The sequence below is a fragment of the Parasteatoda tepidariorum genome, chromosome 3, assembly GCF_043381705.1.
Source record: "Parasteatoda tepidariorum isolate YZ-2023 chromosome 3, CAS_Ptep_4.0, whole genome shotgun sequence".
Classification (NCBI taxonomy): domain Eukaryota; kingdom Metazoa; phylum Arthropoda; class Arachnida; order Araneae; family Theridiidae; genus Parasteatoda; species Parasteatoda tepidariorum.
Window position 1 is genome coordinate 46,422,169 of NC_092206.1, and position 19,172 is coordinate 46,441,340.

Here is a 19,172-nt window from a genome sequence, read left to right on the forward strand (position 1 = left end):
TTTGGCGAGAATTTTTCCTTAATTCTCGTTTTTACGAAATTTGACTTAAATCTATGAATAGCTATTAATTTTTGCATACTGTTATAAAACTAAACAATACAGTGTTGGAAGATTTTTAAGACATTTAAAAATTAATTCGCAAATAACTTTTATTTTCTAGAAAACTATTTTTTTTTTTTTTTAATTTCAATTTTATGCTTATACGCTGGTTATAAATAATTGTTGAGTGCTCGCAACAATTGTTAAATTAACATATTATTAACCAAAATGAGTTACACATGAAGGAAAAACGTGCACTGTGAAAAAAAAATCGACAAAAACTTTACGGAAAAAACTCTGTCAGATGGTGTGCCAGTATAAAACGGCTTATTACAAAGAAAAAATTTGTTATTTAACCCTTTGCATTCCGATGTCTCCACTGAGGCACGCACCATCAACAGTCACCACTTTAAAATAAGATATTTCACATCTTATTAATAAGTAACCACATTATTTTAAGAATTTTAAAATTGTATAATAATACTGTATTGTGTATTTTAAATGCTATACAGCTGATATTAGATCAATCAGCATTTTAAAGTACTCGGAGTATAAAAAGGTTAAAAACAGGTTCCTGCTTCTTAAGCAAATAAGTACTATTATTTTAAAAAACGAACTTTGTTGTTTTAACAAATACAAAACTCTAGATTAACAAGGTTAGTATTTTGAACGAAGCGAGTCGACAGCAGATGTCGCTTAGCCTGTCAACGCCAGATATGAACCAGTGTCACTACAGTGAAAGGCTAAACCACGTCAGCTCTACCGTTTGGTTAGGAAGAAAAATGTTAAACTGTCCTTCTTAAAAATCTTACTTATTGAAATCATATTTAGATGTAAAAATGTTTGAAACTTAATTCGCCCTTCCTTTTAAAACTTCTGCCAATTTAACTTACCGAAAGATTTTATCTAAAGACAGATAATAATCAGGTAGAGTATCAACTTGACAATGAAATTAAATCGAAATTTTATTTAGATGATTTTCAAAACCATACGATAGGTGCTGAAAAATAAAAGCAAGTATAGAAAGTAACGGTAAAATAATTTGAAATAAAAAAGTTGAATCACCATACCGTACCATAACTGCATAGCATGTACTAGAATTTGGAATGTCGGTTTTTTTATTAGGATCAAAAACAGAGAAAAACCGTTTTGTTAACTAAAAAGCTTTAAACCGTTAAAAGTACAGAGAAATTTAGTCAAAAGAACGGGAATTTTTTTACGCTGTGCAAAATACCACAATTACTGTTTCAACTTTCAATTTCGAACAATTTTTTTTAAATTTCAACTGTATGCTTGTAGAATTCTATACAGAAAGAAAGAAAAAATAACCATGTTTCATATTTTTATTCACGACAAAATTATATGTGTTTGGAAAAAACTGTGAGCTGATCAGATTCAAAATAATCCTTAACTATAATTTACATAGAAGTTTTAAAGCTTCAGAAAACTGATTTATTTTTCACGAAACGTAAGCCTTATTTCATATTGACTACACGTTTTGCGACATTTTCTGAATTTGCATACAGGGCGCTGGCTAAAAATAGGATAAACTTGATCTAACAGTCATGCATGATTAACTGTTTCAACTCCACAACAGTTATAAAATAGCATATTACCTGAAGAAAAGAAAAAGTCTTAACAAAATTATTTAAAATTGAGTAGGAATGTAAAAAGTTACTTCGTGTCTTCAAAGCTCCAAAAACAGCAGTTGCATAAAATTTCCACCAAATTCAACCCACGTGCTATTCATGGCAAGGCTAGCGAGATCTGAACTATAAATTTTAATCATTATGAACAAAATCTTTTCTTGAAAATATTTCTAAGCAAATACCGATAATCCCAAAAAATATGACCCCCTTCTTTTTTCTTTTTTTTAAATCTATTTCTAAAATAATCTTAATAATAAAAGCTTAATAAAAAAATCGCAAATTGTCCACTATATAACATACATTAATCAGATTTCATTAACGAAATTAGGCCATTTGATAAGAGTACATAAAAAAAAAAGCTCGTTTCATGTTACAGTATTTTTACATCAAGACAAAAGTTATTTTAAAAATAAGAACATTACCGCTACTTTCTATTTTATCTGTTAGAACATTACCGCTTCTTATGGTTTTGATGTTGTATGTTTTCAGGGAACATGAGTTTATGTTCGTGTTATATAAATATTTCTAATTAAGTAGGAAAATCAAAATCTGACACATACTCAAATAAATGATTTCAAACAAATAATCTCTGTTCAAAAAATTATTTAAAAAAATTAATAAATAAATAATAAAAACATATGAATTGACCCCCATATGTTAATCAATAAACATCAACAACATTTGGCAAATTTGGCATACAATGAATTATAAGAGTTTTTAGTATTTTTTTCCAAATGATATAAATGGTCGCTAAATTATTAAAAATAGATCGGCTTCGTAAAGAAAATTAAGTTGGCGAGAAAAACTAAGTTGAAAATGAAATGTTAAATAGTGCAATTTATTTTTATAACCATGAAAAATTAAAACATAAAAAGAGAGAATTAAACATTTTACCCAACTTAGAGCTCAATTTTTATTGCCGACATTGCTGCCATTTCTGGACTCCATTATGTGAGTTTTGAACTGAATTTGAATTCTTTAGAAATTCTCTAACAAATGCCTTCATTTGTGTGGTTGCTTTCCAAAACATGACTTTTAATTTTTCATATTAATCAGACTTTAAATAATTTCCGCTTACATAAATGTTTGACATATTCACAAATTGTCGACCAGATGATTCTAATATCCACACTTCTTTAACAAAGTTGAGTAAGAATTTGAAATAACTAGTATTTCGCATTTTATGAATCTAAAATGTCAGGAATAGTTCGAATTTAGTAACTGTCTTGAACCATATTTCATGCATGGCGATGCTAACGCCACCTCAGTTTATGAGTTTAGACTATTTTTTTTTAAAATGTTTATAAAATTATTTCTAAACATAGACTAATATATTGTTTTTAAAATGGGACTCTTAAACTTTTCATAGAAAATCAGTTAAAAATAATTCCATAACAAAGTATTAGAAAATCTGGAATTTTCTACCTATAGATTTAATGATCAAACTCCATCAATAAATTGATCAAAACAGGAAGGGAAATGTGGAATAACAATTTCATTTTATATCCATAAATAGGACAAAGAACAGTTCCCAATTCATTGTAAGATTTGAAATGCTTGTAAAAGTTGCTCCATTATGTGTTGTTTTTTCCCACTGCGTTGTAATCTTCAAGTAATATTCGAAACCCTGTACATTTTTTTAAATTTTTTTAATTTTATATTGTGAACAATGTATGAAAATTACATCTGTAAATAAAATTACTATTATTACTTAAATATTAATCAATCTACTGCTCTTATTCATTTTCTCTATAAAATAATGTAAATAAATTTATGGACTTTGAGTATAGCCCACTTGCTACAAGTATTTTCGAACCTGTCGAGTTAGCATTGTGTTTTTCCCAATTGTTCATTTAACATTAAAATTAAATAAAAAGTATTAAAAATGCTTTGCATATAACGTAGGCTTACAATAAAGTTTCAAGTTTTGTTGATAGATGACAGCACTAAAGGATCAGTTTATCCGTTTCAGTTTTATTCAGGGACTGATAAAGAGGATATATATCTATGCTTTTATATTTGTGATTTGATTGCAAAGTCTGCTTGTCATTCAAAATATAAAGTAAGTAATAAATAAAACATTAAAGAATATTGCATTTTATAAAATAGTCAAATATAAATGCTTGTTTAAAATTTTTGTTTTCATTATTTTTATATTAATATTTGAGGTCAGTGACTGTTTAAAAAAAAGTTTTAATAAAATGAAGAAACAAGGCAATATTGGAACAAATTATAAAGTAACTTAAAGAAAATACATACTCTGAAATAACTTTTTTTTTACTAAACATAGTTTACTATGATTCCATAAATTATAGTTCAGTGCAAAAATAAATCAAAAACGTTATTTTTTGTATAAGTTTAATTTAAAAAGCTATCTAAAAGCATTTTAAACAGCTAAAGGTAATGTAAAGTAATTCTCCGAATAATTTTTATTCAATTCGATTTTAATTAAAAAAAAATTAAATTTATAATGGAAATTACGGATTATTCTTTCTAATACCTTATGTTGTCTTTAAAGTCTGATAGATGGCAGCACAAACATTAGTTTAACAACAACTTTAGTAAATTGAGTAATAATAAAATTTTAAGTAATATAGTGATAAGCAAAAATTTGAAATGCTTTTAATTAAAAAATGAAAATAAATTAACAAAATTGATTTTTAATGCCTGAATTTCACCATACAATATTTAACAAATTCAACTTTTTTTTAAAAAACAAACAAAAATAGGAAATTTTTATGTTTCACAGAAAATGTCGTAATTTTAATTTTTATTCCAAATCTTGTGTCTTCTTTTCAACCTAAAAATAAGTAAAATAATAATCAGAAAGATTAAGAAAAATATGTGTAAGATATATTTTTGAAACTAATAAATTTACACAAATATAATAAATTTACACAAATATAATAAATTTTCAATTTTAATGTAGTAAAAATATTTTAAACATTCTTATCTTTCAAAAAGGAGTTAACTTATGCAGTGAGAAAATTAATTTAACACATATTGCCAGATTCGGTTACCCAAACTTCCGTTAGGTAAAATTTAAACACAATAATTTCGCTCGGATACCATTCCAATTTCATCCTTAAACTTGCTTTAATATCTATCTATATTATATAAAACGCTAATACATACGTATGTATCAATAAAACCGATGATATTTCTTTTCTCGCGCTGGCAACAGTTTTCATTTTTAATTGATTGGATTCGGCGCGCAAGAGCACGTAGTGAGCATCATATGTCTAATCGGGAGAATTCTCACCGAGTTATTAAAAAAATTCTCACAAAATTATCCTCATCGAAGCAGATGCTTTACATCCGGCTTTCAGTACTATTTCATATTGTTTTACAACACATGGTTTTAGCCCTCTGGTGGGAAAGACTTTAAAACAAAACTTACAACAGTTACTTTTCTCAACAATTGAAAGTTAGAATAGTGTGATTAAGAAAAATATGTAAACTGTTTGCAATTTCAAATTAATATTGAAATGCACAGGTTTAGAATTTTCTACAGTGAAAAGTTTTCGGAACTTCATTGTTCAAATAAGTATACAAAAGCTAGACGTTAAGAACGTATCCAATGAGCGAGCAAAGCGAGCATCGGATTGCGAAGCAATCCGAAATGAACTGCGAAGGCAGTTCCGAGGGTTGGTGAGCACCAGCGAGCAGGCGGCGAAGCCTCCTAGTTATTGTTTAATTTTCGATTGCTGTAAAATCACATAAAATATTTTTTGCCAAAAAATTTTTTTGTAACAGTTCAAAAAATTCATTTTTAATATTACTTTGATTAGGAAATAGTAATTGTGTATTTATTTAAATGCTTATGTTGACTAAACGCAATTTTAGACAAAATTTGTTATAGAATTAAATATTGCGTATTTAAAATTAATCATAACTTATGAATTTTTTTAATAATTGTGAATCGGTAGCAAAATATTTGTGTAATTAAATGTAACATAACAAAGTACTTTTTTGTTTTTTGATTTTTTTTTCCTTATTTCTGACCCTATTATGTGATAGTTCCGCCAAATGAGAATGCGCAAAACGATAAAACAACACTTAAGTTTTTCATCTATATAAAGATAATTTAATTTTCATATTTTCTTTCCAAAATATTTCTGTGTTGAAATTTATTTTTGTCCATATAGGAATAAGGACAGCTTTGATGCTATTTTTGACTACAGAATAAGGAGAGCTTAATTCAGAATAATTGACACTTTTGTTTATTTGTATTCATTTTTTTGGGGTCTCCTCTTTCAATTTTTACGATTTTGATTTCATATATTTATTACTGTATAGTTTAAAATTTTTTTATTAATTGGATTTAACCCTACCCGCCCCAATTGGAGGCATCTGGGGAGATATCTTTTAAAAAACAGCTCTATCATTATTTTTACTCTATATCTTATATTCCTGGAGTAAATCATTCGTTAAAATATAATATAAAAAGTTTCGCATTGCAATATTAATACAGAAAAGCAATAAAAAAGATTTTAAAAGAATGTCACAATCTGGAGTGAGGACAAATTGCACGATACACATATTTCGTTATTTTTTTCCCTAAAACATTCACATGCATTAATTAAATAGCATCATGCAGCACTTAAAATAACTTAGATATTGATACAAGTAATCATATCTTGGGAATTAAAATTGATTTATAAGGAGAAATTAATTTATCTTACTACCTAAAACTAATTTGATTTTTTTTAAGGGGGTCTGGGGGAGATTTTCAAAATGTTACCTACTGCCGTACCAAGAATTGACCATGAACTTTAACATCTGTGATTATAAATAACCAAACTTATAAATTTCATACTTATAGTTACAAATAAAGGTGTTGTAAAATTATCATAGAAACATTTACACTTGAAAAAAATCGCTCCGTAATGTTGGCCTCTCTTCTTGACCCCATGCCAACCTTTACTGCTACCCACAGTTATGTAAGCAAAGCTCTCCATCGGTATTCTTTATATTTTTAATTAATATTCTTTCCCGGCCAAGAAAGTTTTATGTTTAGAACCTTGGTGACTTAGGGGATAGAGAACTCGCCTCCAAATATGGTGACTCGGGTTCGAATCTTGGCGATGACTGGTAGAAATGAATTACACACCCGGTTGAAATCAACCAGAGTGCTGACGTAAAATATTCTCAGTGGTAGACGTTTCATGGGTTAGAGTCTCCTCGCCGTCAGGCAAATCGTGGGAAGTTTTCCTCTCCTTGTAACGAAAATACGGGTTAGTACCCTCAAAAAGTCCTCCGCGAAGGCAAACTCCTCCCAATACTTAAAACATAACCCCAGGATAGCCTGGTCGGTAGGGCGCGGGGCCTATGTCCAAGAGTTCGTGGGTTCAATCCCCACCGGCCGAAAATTCCCCGTGTAGTAAATGGTGACTGATGCACGTTAAATCTGTCGATTCGCAAAGTCCTCCATGCTCCCATAACAAATCAATGCCTCCAGGGGTTTAGTGTTTGAAGTTTCCTTGTCTTCTGGATTGGTTCAAAATTACAAGGCTACGGAGGTGAACGTTAGTAGTCGTAAACCCAAAATTGTGTCGGCTGTTCAACGATGGTTATAAAATAAAATTAAAATACTTAAAACATGAGTTCTTTTGTCTTATGGATTGGGTTCAAAATTACAAGGCTACGGAGTTAAACATTAGCGATCGTAAACTCAAAATTGGGTCGGCTGTTCAACGAGGGTTATAAAATAAATTAAAAATTAATATTCTTATTATTTTTTGTATACATATTTTCTAAATTGATTAACATAGGTATAACACTGGTAGGAAAATAGCTTCCTACCGACATTTAAAATTTAATGGAGTTGGTGGGAAGCATACTTCCCATGACCCTTATAAAGTGTAAGGTGACTTTGAGATAACTTTGAGACATAGTGTTAAGTCTTAGAATAATTGTTAATAAAATTTTTTGTAGTTACGCACCATGTTTTTATTTCATAACTTTTGAGGGTATGGACTTCAGCATTTTTTCAAAACGGGAGTATCTTTTTCGAAGCCAATGCAAAATCTTTCGATGTCTTTGAATTTCTTCATCTCCACATTTTCCTGTTGAAATAATAAGCATATTAATCTTAATAATCTTCTTAATTTTAATAATATACTCGTTCTCTGAAATTTTATATATAATACTGCAAAAGTGTCAACTCGTATTTGCCCCTTTCAGTAAAAATAAATGGTTAATAGAAAAAGAAGCATTTGATTCAAAAGTTAAAATACATAATTCAAAAGCATGTAACTTGTAAAAGAAAACTATTCATTTATGGTGCTTTTGAATAATTTCAAGCTTATCTTTTTTTTTAAACCAAAACAAAAAATTTAATAATATTATTGAAAAGTAATCTGACTGGGGGCATAATTATTACAGAAAGTACAGCTCTTTGAATAGGTAACTAACTTGGGGAACTGCTCTGTACGGTATGCTTTTCCTGAAAAATAAGTAACAGGGCGAGTAACATATGTAATAAGTAGCAGGGTGAGCAACATAACAGGGCATCATGTGTAGTACGATCCAGCACATGCTTATAAGAAGCGAAATGACAGTCAGGAGGCACGTCACACGTGAACCGGTTGTTGGTCAACTCTACATGCATGATTACGTGCCCTGTTACACGCCATTTTATTCTTTTTTCTTTCTATCTCAAAATATGTTAACAGACTTAATCAACATGGTGATATGAGTGTATTCTCAAAGAAATATCTTAATTAATAGTACGATACTGTTTGTAAATAAAACAAACTTGTTGAACAAACTAACAGTAAATAAAAAGAGAAAACTTTTCATCTCTTCAATAACCCCAGTAGTAGTTGGGAGGAAAGTAGGGTGAAATCTCGTTTCAAAAACGTCTGTTGCTGTGCTCCTAAATGTTTCTTTTTCGATTATACGCAGGGATCATTCTAAGTTTTGGGGAATCGGTTTACATCATGTTTATCGAAGCTAGACTTCTTCCCCCATGTAAACTCTTTAGTATAGTAGTACTATAACTAGAAAAAAAGTCAAAAGTATTCACTTTCTACTCAATTTTATACTGGTACTGCGTAACTCCATCAAACCCATGTTCCACTCCCCGCTTGGGAAACCTTTTACTGAAAAATGGGCAAAAGATCTATGCTTCAGGGATGTATCTGGGTGTAGAGTTAAGTAAAGCCCTAACAGTTGTAATATCTTTTTTTTTTTTTTTAACAATTTGACTATCAATTTTGGAAAACAACACATACGAAGAACCGATGATTAATTGTATTACGATTTTTTTTTATTATTTCCAATAATTTAAACTGAATCTTACTTTCATTATTTCGTGTTGTGGATCCAAGACTTCCCACCTGATTTATGTTGCTATCTTCAAGCAGCAGCAAACCAGCAGTTGAAGAATTATGGCATAAGTTCTCAAACTGATCCTCGTAAAGCTCAGGTTCCTGGCTGTCCAACTCTACAACCTCAAGGGTCCTTTTGACTTCTTCAATGTTTGCCAGTGCTTCACTCATAGTACTTTCAATTACCAAATTAGGTTCCGATATTTCGTAGTTAATGCGTTCATTTTGAAGTTTCACCTTTGGTCGCGCACCGGTAAGATTTTCCAACCTCTTATTCGCTGAGAGATTTTCACAACTGAGAGTACTTGTGAGCTCATTTATTTTTTGATCCAGCTCATTCATGCGAGATTGCAATCTTTTCACTTCCTCATACACTTCACTGTAACTCTTAAATGAGCCTTGGGTACTTTCATCACTCAGTTCCCCAGCTGGTAAAATTTGTGATAAGGACAAGGGTGAATTTTTTATTTGTGCAGAACAACTTATGATGTTATCACCAGTTGCAAGAGAAGTGCAGTTTTTGTCTGCTTCAGCATTTTTTTCAGTCAGTTTTCCGTCATGATTAATGCTTCGAATATGTGATTCACAAGCCTCAATAACATTTTCAGCCCGTTTTTCCCCGTGATGTATCTTTTGAATGTCGGACTCAGAAACATATGCAGCAATTTCAATATTTGACTCATGCTCACACTTTTGGTACCATTCTTCATTTTCCACAATACTTTTAACACTCACTGAATCAGTACTTACGGTGCTTGTGCTTGAGGTGACATTTAGCACAGATTCTTCAGCACTGCTTTGATCAGGACTTGACTCAATGTTACTCTCATCTATTTCTTCAGGTAGCGTGGAACCAAAATATGAAGTTTGTTTACTTTCAAATTTCACTTTCCTTTCTTTTGGTGATATGTCTTCTTCTTCAGCTATTTCTTCCGGGGATTCGTCAACAAATTTAGTTATTGTACTGCTTCTTTTTGATAAAGATCCTTCACTTTTAGTTTTTACTTCACTTCCACCTGGTGACGTCTCTCCCTTTTCGATATTTATTCTGCTTCCTTTAAAAAGTACTCTTTCCCTCTTAGTTTTTATTTCGCTTATTTCTGGTGATATTTCTTCAAATTTAGATTTTAATTCACTATCTTCTGGGGTGTACTTGAAATCTTTTATTTTTCTGATAGTTCCGGGCAGATCGAGTACAAAATTTTCCTCCAAGAGAGCATATTTTCCGTCTTCAAACTCGGGATTCGCGCTTGAACAACAAGATAAAAATTGATTCGCAAATTTACTTTTGGGGAATTTCGATTTATGAGTCATTTCTTTTCTCAAAAGCTTATTTCCAATCTTGCCTTCCTCGGAAGAGTCATCACTTTTGAACTTTGGATCAGTACTGTGATCTTTGAGAGATTTCGTGTCCTTGCAAGCATGTTTTGAGTGTTTAATTCCTGGTGTTCGACGATATCTCAAACCACATCTTCTATCCATAAGGTTCTCGAAGATTTCTTCCTCGCTTGTTTTTAGCCTAACCATATCTTCTTCCGATGCATCAGCACTACTTAAATCAGATGCGTAGTCATCTTCATTGGAACTCTCAAACTCTTGCAGCACTATTGTTTTTAAAACTGGTTTCACAGCACCTGAAATAAATTTAAAGAATAAATAAGATGGTAGTAACACAGAAACTTAATGCAAGTAAGTGCGTAAAATAACTCGCAATATTTTTTACAGTTAGTGTGTAACTAACTCTAATCCAATAATCTTGAAGAAGAATTACTTATCCCTTTTTGTTGTTCGTAATCTTTGTTTTAAATCTTAATAGTAAACTGTTATTTTCAGTTGGTAAACCATTTATGATAAGGGTAAATTAACAATTGTAAGTTTTACTTGCAGTAAATCTTCGCAAACTTCACAATTTTGTTTTGTCAGTTCTTAAAAATATATGTTGTTACAATTTTAACAAAATAAGAGCACTAAATTATGAAGATGATTGTTGCTTAGAGTTGACACAAATGCTAACAAATAACGTATGGTTTCAGATTTCCTTGCTTTCATTTAATTTCTACAAGCTAAATATGCGTTCTTGGTACCAGTGAAGAAATTCATTAATAATTTATAAATCTGTACAAATTGACATTGTGGAATCATGTACGAAACTGAAAAGCATAACAAAGGATGATCATAAGCTAAAACATGTTAAAAAATAATTTAATACTTTTTAAATTATTTTTTGCCTTTCCTTGTGGTTTACATAATAAGATAAAGAAACGAAGATTAACTCATCAAAAAATGACCAACCATACTTTGAATCATTTGGCAATGGAAATACTTACAGATAGGAAAACATGAACGTTATATATCTGTTTTGATTAATGTTGAAAAGTGCATTCAAGTATTTCCAGAAAAAGCTGTTTTATCTTAATTTAATGATTTGGCGACTAACTCGATTAAATAGGTAATTCAGTCGCCAAATCACTAAATACTGATAAAACAATTTCTGTGCCTAAAATTTAATTATCAACAATATTCACGATTCCACATAAAATTAACACGAGATTAATATAAATACATACATAAAAGTGCCAGTTCAATCAATGAAGTTTTAAATACCGTCAAATTCTTCAATTCAATTTAATTTCAAAGAAATTTTTTTTGACTGACACACTAATATGTGACACTTAATATGTATATTTTTGTATTATTTTTGACAACGGTTTTGACAATTAAATATATATTAAGGATGGTGATTACAAAACAACTCCAACAAATGTGCTTTTTTTTATAAAACAACCATTTAGCAATAGATATTTTTAAAGCAATTAGTTGAAAAGATTTTTCATAAAATCTCGTACTTACAGGAATTATAACTCTTTTTTCGGAAAGAGAAATAAAAAGATTACAAATAAAAACAGCGAAACAAAATGAAATCTTAGAAAAAAAAATCAAAAAATAATGAAAATCATAAAAATTTAAAATATACACATTAAATGCGATAGACTCTTTGCATTAGCTTATAGCTCAATAAATGCATCTCAAGTGATAAATTGAAAATTATGACTTTCTTGAATTTCATGCTAGTAATAGCCATACATTTATTTTTTGCTTATTGAGAATTTCGATTTTTATAATTTTTATGGGAGTTCAACTAGAATTATCAAAAACTAGTGGGCTGCGCCCCCTGCTCGCTAACGCTCGCCAACCCCCGAAAATTGCTACGCAATCTTATATGGTTTGCTACGCAAACCAAACTCGCTTCACTCGCTACTAACTTGGATACATTGCAAATGCACAAAATTCTAAGAATTCAAAACAATCATTCAAGTCCATATAACAACTTTTTTTTAAAAAAAAAAATTACATCTTTTTAGTAAATACTAAGTCATTAAAATAAATTTGAATTCAAATAAATGACATGTAATTCGTTAAACCTATTAGAAACATGCTATAGTATAAAATCTTAAGATAAAATTTCCAAAACTGATATCTCTTTAAAAAGGTTAAAATTTTGGCTATAATTAAGTCTATTAAAAATTGAAATAAGTGAATTGCAATTGAAAAATCTGCATAAACAGATAAATTCTAGTAAAGCAAAACAATTCGTGTTATAAATCAAAAATTGTCAAATAAATTCGTAATATATAAATTCGTGAAAAAAGCGATTTTGACAAAATGCTAAAATAGACATCTATCGACAAAGACTACTCACTTCTGCCTTGCTTATGCTCTCTCTGGTTATTTCAGTTTCCCGTTTTTAAAAGCGCTATATGTTGAGCCATCTCAGCTAGATTTGGCATGTGACATTTTTAGCGGCAATCATTGGTCGATTTTCTAGCGTTGCCATTCGGGGAGTTGTAATGAGGATTTTTTTTGTCGCCGTGTAAGAGAAATTTATATACAGATTTGTTAAGATTAAAATTTCGATATGAGACGCAAATTATGAAAACAGTGTTGACATAGATTTGCAAGAATTGATTTAGGTAAAATTTAAATCTAATTGGAAGGCGTAGTTTTTATTGTTGCAAAAGCTCGTTAAAAACAAAGCTGAACCTTCCAATGAAGTTCTGCTCCTACTCAAAAAGCTAAAAACTTTCAAGAATGATGCAAGACGAATTTCCTGACCTTGTTATGACACAAAAATGGCCACCTCATTCATTAGACATGAATCGAAAGGAGTTTTTTGATTGGTTCATTTTGCAAAATTGCATGGAATACTGATAAACCTTATTAGTCTTTACGTCATTCAAAAAAAATATGAAAAAAGAAGACAAAATACCAAAAGGAGAGTTGCGGCTAAAGGCAGGAAATTTTAAAACATTTATAACTCTGAAAGTTACTTAATAATTATAAATATGTACTAATCGCCATTGTTCATTTTTAATTTCGGTTGCTGCATTTTTAAAAGCATTACGATTTCGTATTAAAATTCGCAATTGTGTCCAATTCGTTGTTCCTTATCATCTGATTAATGGGTACTTGTACCTCGCTTAATGTATAAACAAGAATGTTTCCTAACGTTAATCCTATTAGGCTCGGTTCATTATGACGCTGAGTCAATTATTAGATCAGATTTAATTGGGTACCTGCAAGTGTCGTCACGCTAGGGTGTCTAACATGATTAGTTACTGAATCATGAACAAATGCCGCAATTCGTCAGTCAATAGCCAAGCGTGCTGATGCTTGCAAGTACCCAATTTCTCATTTTATTAATTTTACCTTTGTAAATCCACATAGGATCAGGTACTGGCCCCAAATCTGTACCTTCTCCCAAAAATTGGTGTTTTTTAGCTTTGGATGGAATCGCTCTTTTTTCATAGTTTTGCTTGAGAAAAAGATGGATGAAGTTCAGAGCAAGTCTAATCTCACCAGTATTCATAACATCAGCAGGAAAAGTTTCAGCTATTTCTTTTTTAAACTGCTTTTCCTAGTAATAATAATAGAAAGGGCATGATAAACTTATCATTACTAGTTGAAGTGCATGGCGATATCAGAATTTCAAGGTTGTTTTCATTATTTCATAATATATTGTGATATTTTTAAAGTAAAAACATTCTCGTTTCTTTTAAAGTGTTACATATTTTTTATTAGGCGAATGAAATTTATCAGCATCGGGATACTCGCTTGCTCGAATTCGATATTTGTCGTTGTTGATAATAATCGCTACTCTATCGCATCCCGTAATTATCACTACAACGAATTAAACTTTCGGCTCATTATGTTTGATATTTACGGTTCTTGATAAATATTCCATATTTATGATAAGATAATATTCATGATATATTGAGAAAATATCCTTAAAATACCGTAATCTTGCTGTTAAAAATGTATCTATATTTCACAGCATATCGTTACGTAATTACTCAGTTGTAGTGCAGTTGCATATTGAACTATGCAGCTGTATATTTCATGAAACCATTTGGTATACAAATGATCAATCGTAAAAATAAGTAACTAGTGCTCAAGTAAAAAAATAGATAAATAAACACACACTGAATAAAATTTGATCGTTGCGAAATCAGACACAGTCTCTGAATAAGCATAACTTTTTTTAACAGGTTTGGATTCTGCCCTCAAAATATCTGAGATTCCCCCAATCTGCGAAATATGGTCTCAAATGTTTAATCAGGAGAACTCAAATGTTTAATCAGGAGAAAGTTTTGATCCTTTAATAAGAGACTAATTTGTAATTCCCAATAGTCGGGCATCTTCGAAATATTACTTACACACAAAAGAGATTATCATTTGAACAGTAAATTTAAGTCTGAATTCAGAGTAGCTTTTGTTTCAAAAATATAATTCAGAGATAGAATTGCAATTAATCATTCACTGGACTGGGGTAGTCCAGTGGTTAGAGAATAGATTTGATCCTCGAATCCGCTAAGACCCACGGAGAACATGTGATATACGTGCTCCTAAAATCTGTGGAATCGAAAGTTCTGTGATCGGTCACTGAGTAGTACCATGGGAGCGAATATCTGGAGAAAATTTCATTCACCTTCATATTTATGTCTAGATTGAGTAAATGGCCTCACGAATAAATGGTACAGGCCACCTATCCCAGGAGTACTGAGTTAAGACGCACTAAGACTGGGCTGAGACGTACTTTCACCCTTGTGGTGCTTTCTTGTCAAAGGAAAATGCGCACCTTCCCGACTTAATTCGCAAAAGGCCAATGGCTATTGAGCTTATCTAATCCAAGTGCCATTGGAAACAACACCATTTTGAACTTTCACTCGAAAAATATTTTTTAAATTTAACAATTACATAATTCGAAACATTTTCATCTCTAAATTGAAAAGTAGCGCCAAGCTGTTCAGTTTCTGTATTATTTATATAAAATTGTCCCAGGGTGCCTGAAATCAAATGTATCTCAACATTATTATCTTTACCCCGATAAAAATGAGTGTATCTACTTAAGAACTTTCATAACAAATTCCTGCTCTCCTAAAAATAACTTCAAATTTAAAGCATATAAAAAGTGAGTTCAGGTTAATCTAGGGAAAAAAATGAACTTTCAAAAGCTGAAAAAAAAAACTTAAAATATCAAAATGCAAACTAATTATAACGGAATTACTCAGGGTTAAGCAGTGTTAAAACAATCCAGAAATAATTTATACGCATTTTATTATTTTTTCAAGGTTTTTTTACTCCAAGTTTAATTAATATTTCATTAAACTTTACATTTTAAAATGCCCCTGGTAGTGAAACAGAATTTAAAATGAAAAGCTCTCCTGTAATATAGCTTACTCTTCTTAAATTATTAGAGATACTACGTTCAAATTTAGCCATCGAAGCGACACAATCGAAAAAGTTCGAAGTATTATATAACAATTACGAGAAACAGCGATTTGTACTAAACTTTCAAACTGAACTCAGTATTTCAATAGGGTTTTGTTTCACTTGCTCTGCGTAGGGTTTTCCTTATAAACTAGTTCGACCGTTGTACGAAAGATCATTTATCTAGTCTATTTTGCGTATTCAGACTTTCATTAGCAATGAGAGGCTAATCTTACTTGTAAGGCTTGGAATAGTGTTGGATAAACCTCTTTGTACCAACACTTCTCATTTGACACTGTATTAGCAAGAACAAATTGCGTGAATATTTCGACAACCATGACTCCATAGCCCCACATGTCATAAGAAATACCATCGATCTTTATAGTCTCTCCCAGAGAATGGCACGCTTCCGGCGGTCTGTAGATGTATGGAAGACCCAGGTCGTACCTAAAGAACAAATGAAAATCTTGTTCATAAAAAAAACTGCTCTTAAATAAATATTTTGGTTAATTAACAAACCAGCTTCATGTTTAAATGACTAGTAATTTCCAAAAATAAATGCATTTTTCAGAGGAGGCTTTTTAAGAAGCTTCTAATTATGAGAAATAATAATAAAACGGGTTTAAGTCATACACTCAGAAAACATGCGCAGTTCAATTTAATCAATCTTGATTAATTCTAAGATATTTACGCTCTTAACGCATTTATAAATGTCTGCATTGTCGTCGTTTTAAGAGATATTTTACTTCAATCATCTTAAAATCATTCATTCAAAAATGTCCAAACAGAACTCTTTTCAAAGTCAATGTCTCAGAGTCAGTGACTAATATGAGGTTGATAAAAGTTTTATGTAACAAAAATTTAGTTTTTCTGCAAATTATAAGTGTAACATAAAATTATTTTTTAGCTTGTGAAGGACTTTAATGGAGTTTTCTCTTTAGGTGTGACAAAAAATAAAATTAATAGTTAAAATTATGTAATGAAACCTTACTTTTCCAGAGGCCTAGAAGTGTAATTCACAAATGAAAAATCACACAACATAGCTGTGTACTTGTGCGTAATGAGAACATTATCGACTTTTATATCCAAATGACACAGATTCCTTGAGTTTAAGTATTCTAATCCGCAAAGTACCTCATATAACCAGGCTTTTATGTACATTAGACATCCTTCTCTCTTTCGAAAGTACTTGTCTTGAAGCACATCGTGTAAAGTTTTATATTGGACTGGCATAACGAATATGACAGTGTCCACTGGGGAAAATGTATGGACTTCCAGCAGAGGCACAATATTCGGGTGACGTAATTTAGGCCACACTGCTGTTTCAATATCAGCAAGATTATCAGATGTCACAACTTTCACGGCAATGTCACAATCTCGGTGAGGGTCATACATTCTGAAAACATCTCCATAGGTGCCACGTCCGAGAACACACAGATTCCTGTAATCCTTTTCACTTTCAAGAATGCCGATTGTAAGTCGAACAGCATCTGCTCGCCATTTTCTTTTGCTGCTTGAATCCAGTTCACTCGATAGTGAATCTGTCATAATAGCGGTTTGGGAAATAGGATTGCGTTGTACTTATGATACTCAAAACTTTATTTTAATTTTAAAAGGGAATAACAATATTGAACGATTTGAATATTTAACTTTTTTATATTTTGCAGCTTGTTATAAATGACTTCGCCTGACTACTAAGAGTTCAATGTTTTTCAACAATTAAAACGGTACATAATAACTGCTTTCCGATATATTTTTTATTGTTCAAGCTTTTTTTCATTTATTTAGTCTTTGTTGGCCAGTCTTATAAAGTTCGATAAATTTAAAAAATTGGTTACCTACCTTTTAACAATTAACAGCTCGAATTAAGAAAATAATGAATAACAATAACACAATAGGTAACCAATTTTTTGTTACCTACCTTCCAAATCTACAAAGAAAAGGTCTAAATTCAAATGTTCATAGAACTGCGAAAAATCATTCAAATTGCATGAAAATTTGATATGTTCTAAAGTGAACCCTCTACTGTTAGTTACATATGATCAAATTGCAATGCTTTGTTTTTTGCGAACTGAATCCAGTTTTTCATCACGGATTGTTTTTATGGTGAAAAAATTTGTTACGTTTGAACACTTGCCAAACTTGCAAAAAACATTTTTTGTACTTTCTGCTAATGGAAAATAGTTGTCTGAACCGTTTTATGTAAGCCCTCAAAATTTCAGATCGATTCGATTTTTTTTTGACGAAGTTATAGAATTTTGAAAAATATGTGTACTTTTTCTTTTTTTTTTGAGCATTTCACATATGCAGTCTCTTGGTCTATACATCATCTACCAAAGAACTTTTTAATTTTAATGTTTTCTATATTTTCAAATAATTAATATTTATTATAAAACAAATACTCTTATTCATCATTGTAATTATTATTGTTTATATTTATTGTTTATATTTATTGCTTATATGTATTAGTTTTGTTGTGATATTTTTACTTTACATTAAATTAAAATAAAAAGTTATAACAATAGTTATATAAATAATTCTAAAAAAATAGTAACAATAGTATAAAAAATTTGCATTTTTACCAAACTATTTTATTTACAACAGGTCAAATATTTAACATATTCTTATTCGTATTTTGTAATTAAATAAATTAACATTTAAATCTCAGATTCCTCGAACACTCCACATTTTGCTTTTAATATTGCCTTACATATGCGTTGAATTCGTTCTAACAAACCATTAATCACTTCAAGTGATATAGAGTTCCATTCCTGTTGTAAAATGTCCCATAACTGACTTCGATTCGAAATATCAGAGCATCGTTTGCAAGAGCTAACAAATTTTCGATGAAATGTGACATCTATGAGACATTGTTTTAATTATATTCATAATAAATTCTCTGTAATAACAAAAATTAAAACAATGAATTAGAATATTTGTTTTATAATCAATATTAATTATTTGAAAATAAAGAAAACATTAAAATTAAAAAGTTCTTTGGTGGAAGATGTATAGTCCAAAGGCATATGTGGAATGCTCAAAAATCGAGAAAAGCACACATGTTTTTCAAAATTCTATAACTTCGTCAAAAAAAAATCAAATCGATCTGAAATTTTGAGGGCTTACATAGAACGGTTCAGACAACTATTTTCTATCAACAGAAAGTACCAAAAATTTTTTTGCAAGTTTGGCAAGTGTTCAAACTTAAAAACTTTTTTCACCATAGAAACAACCCATAATGAAAAGCTGGATTCAGTTCGTAAAAAACGAGGTATTGCAATTTGATCATATGTAACTAAATGTAGAGGGTTCACTTTAGAGAATATCAAATCTTCATGCAATTTGAATGATTTTTCGCAGTTCTATGAACATTTGAATTTAG

The 19,172-nt window shown here is 30.4% G+C and overlaps 2 protein-coding genes across 2 annotated transcripts; both read right to left on the reverse strand.

Moving 5' to 3' along the window:
- Nucleotides 1–4,339: 4,339 nt before the first annotated feature.
- On the reverse strand, nucleotides 4,340–11,992 carry LOC122270589 (uncharacterized). The gene is made up of 4 exons (XM_043048540.2): nucleotides 11,873–11,992; nucleotides 8,995–10,656; nucleotides 7,634–7,756; nucleotides 4,340–4,488 (listed from the first exon to the last, which is right to left on the reverse strand). The coding sequence occupies exons 2-3, from the start codon at nucleotides 10,547–10,549 to the stop codon at nucleotides 7,641–7,643; spliced, it is 1,671 nt and encodes a 556-aa protein (XP_042904474.1). The 5' UTR covers nucleotides 10,550–10,656; nucleotides 11,873–11,992; the 3' UTR covers nucleotides 4,340–4,488; nucleotides 7,634–7,640.
- On the reverse strand, nucleotides 11,464–17,469 carry LOC107454006 (cyclin-dependent kinase 10). The gene is made up of 4 exons (XM_043048541.2): nucleotides 16,782–17,469; nucleotides 16,027–16,237; nucleotides 13,730–13,937; nucleotides 11,464–11,519 (listed from the first exon to the last, which is right to left on the reverse strand). Exons 1-4 carry the CDS (start codon nucleotides 17,336–17,338, stop codon nucleotides 11,464–11,466), a joined length of 1,032 nt encoding a protein of 343 aa, XP_042904475.1. The 5' UTR covers nucleotides 17,339–17,469.
- Between the last annotated feature and the right edge of the window lie 1,703 nt (nucleotides 17,470–19,172).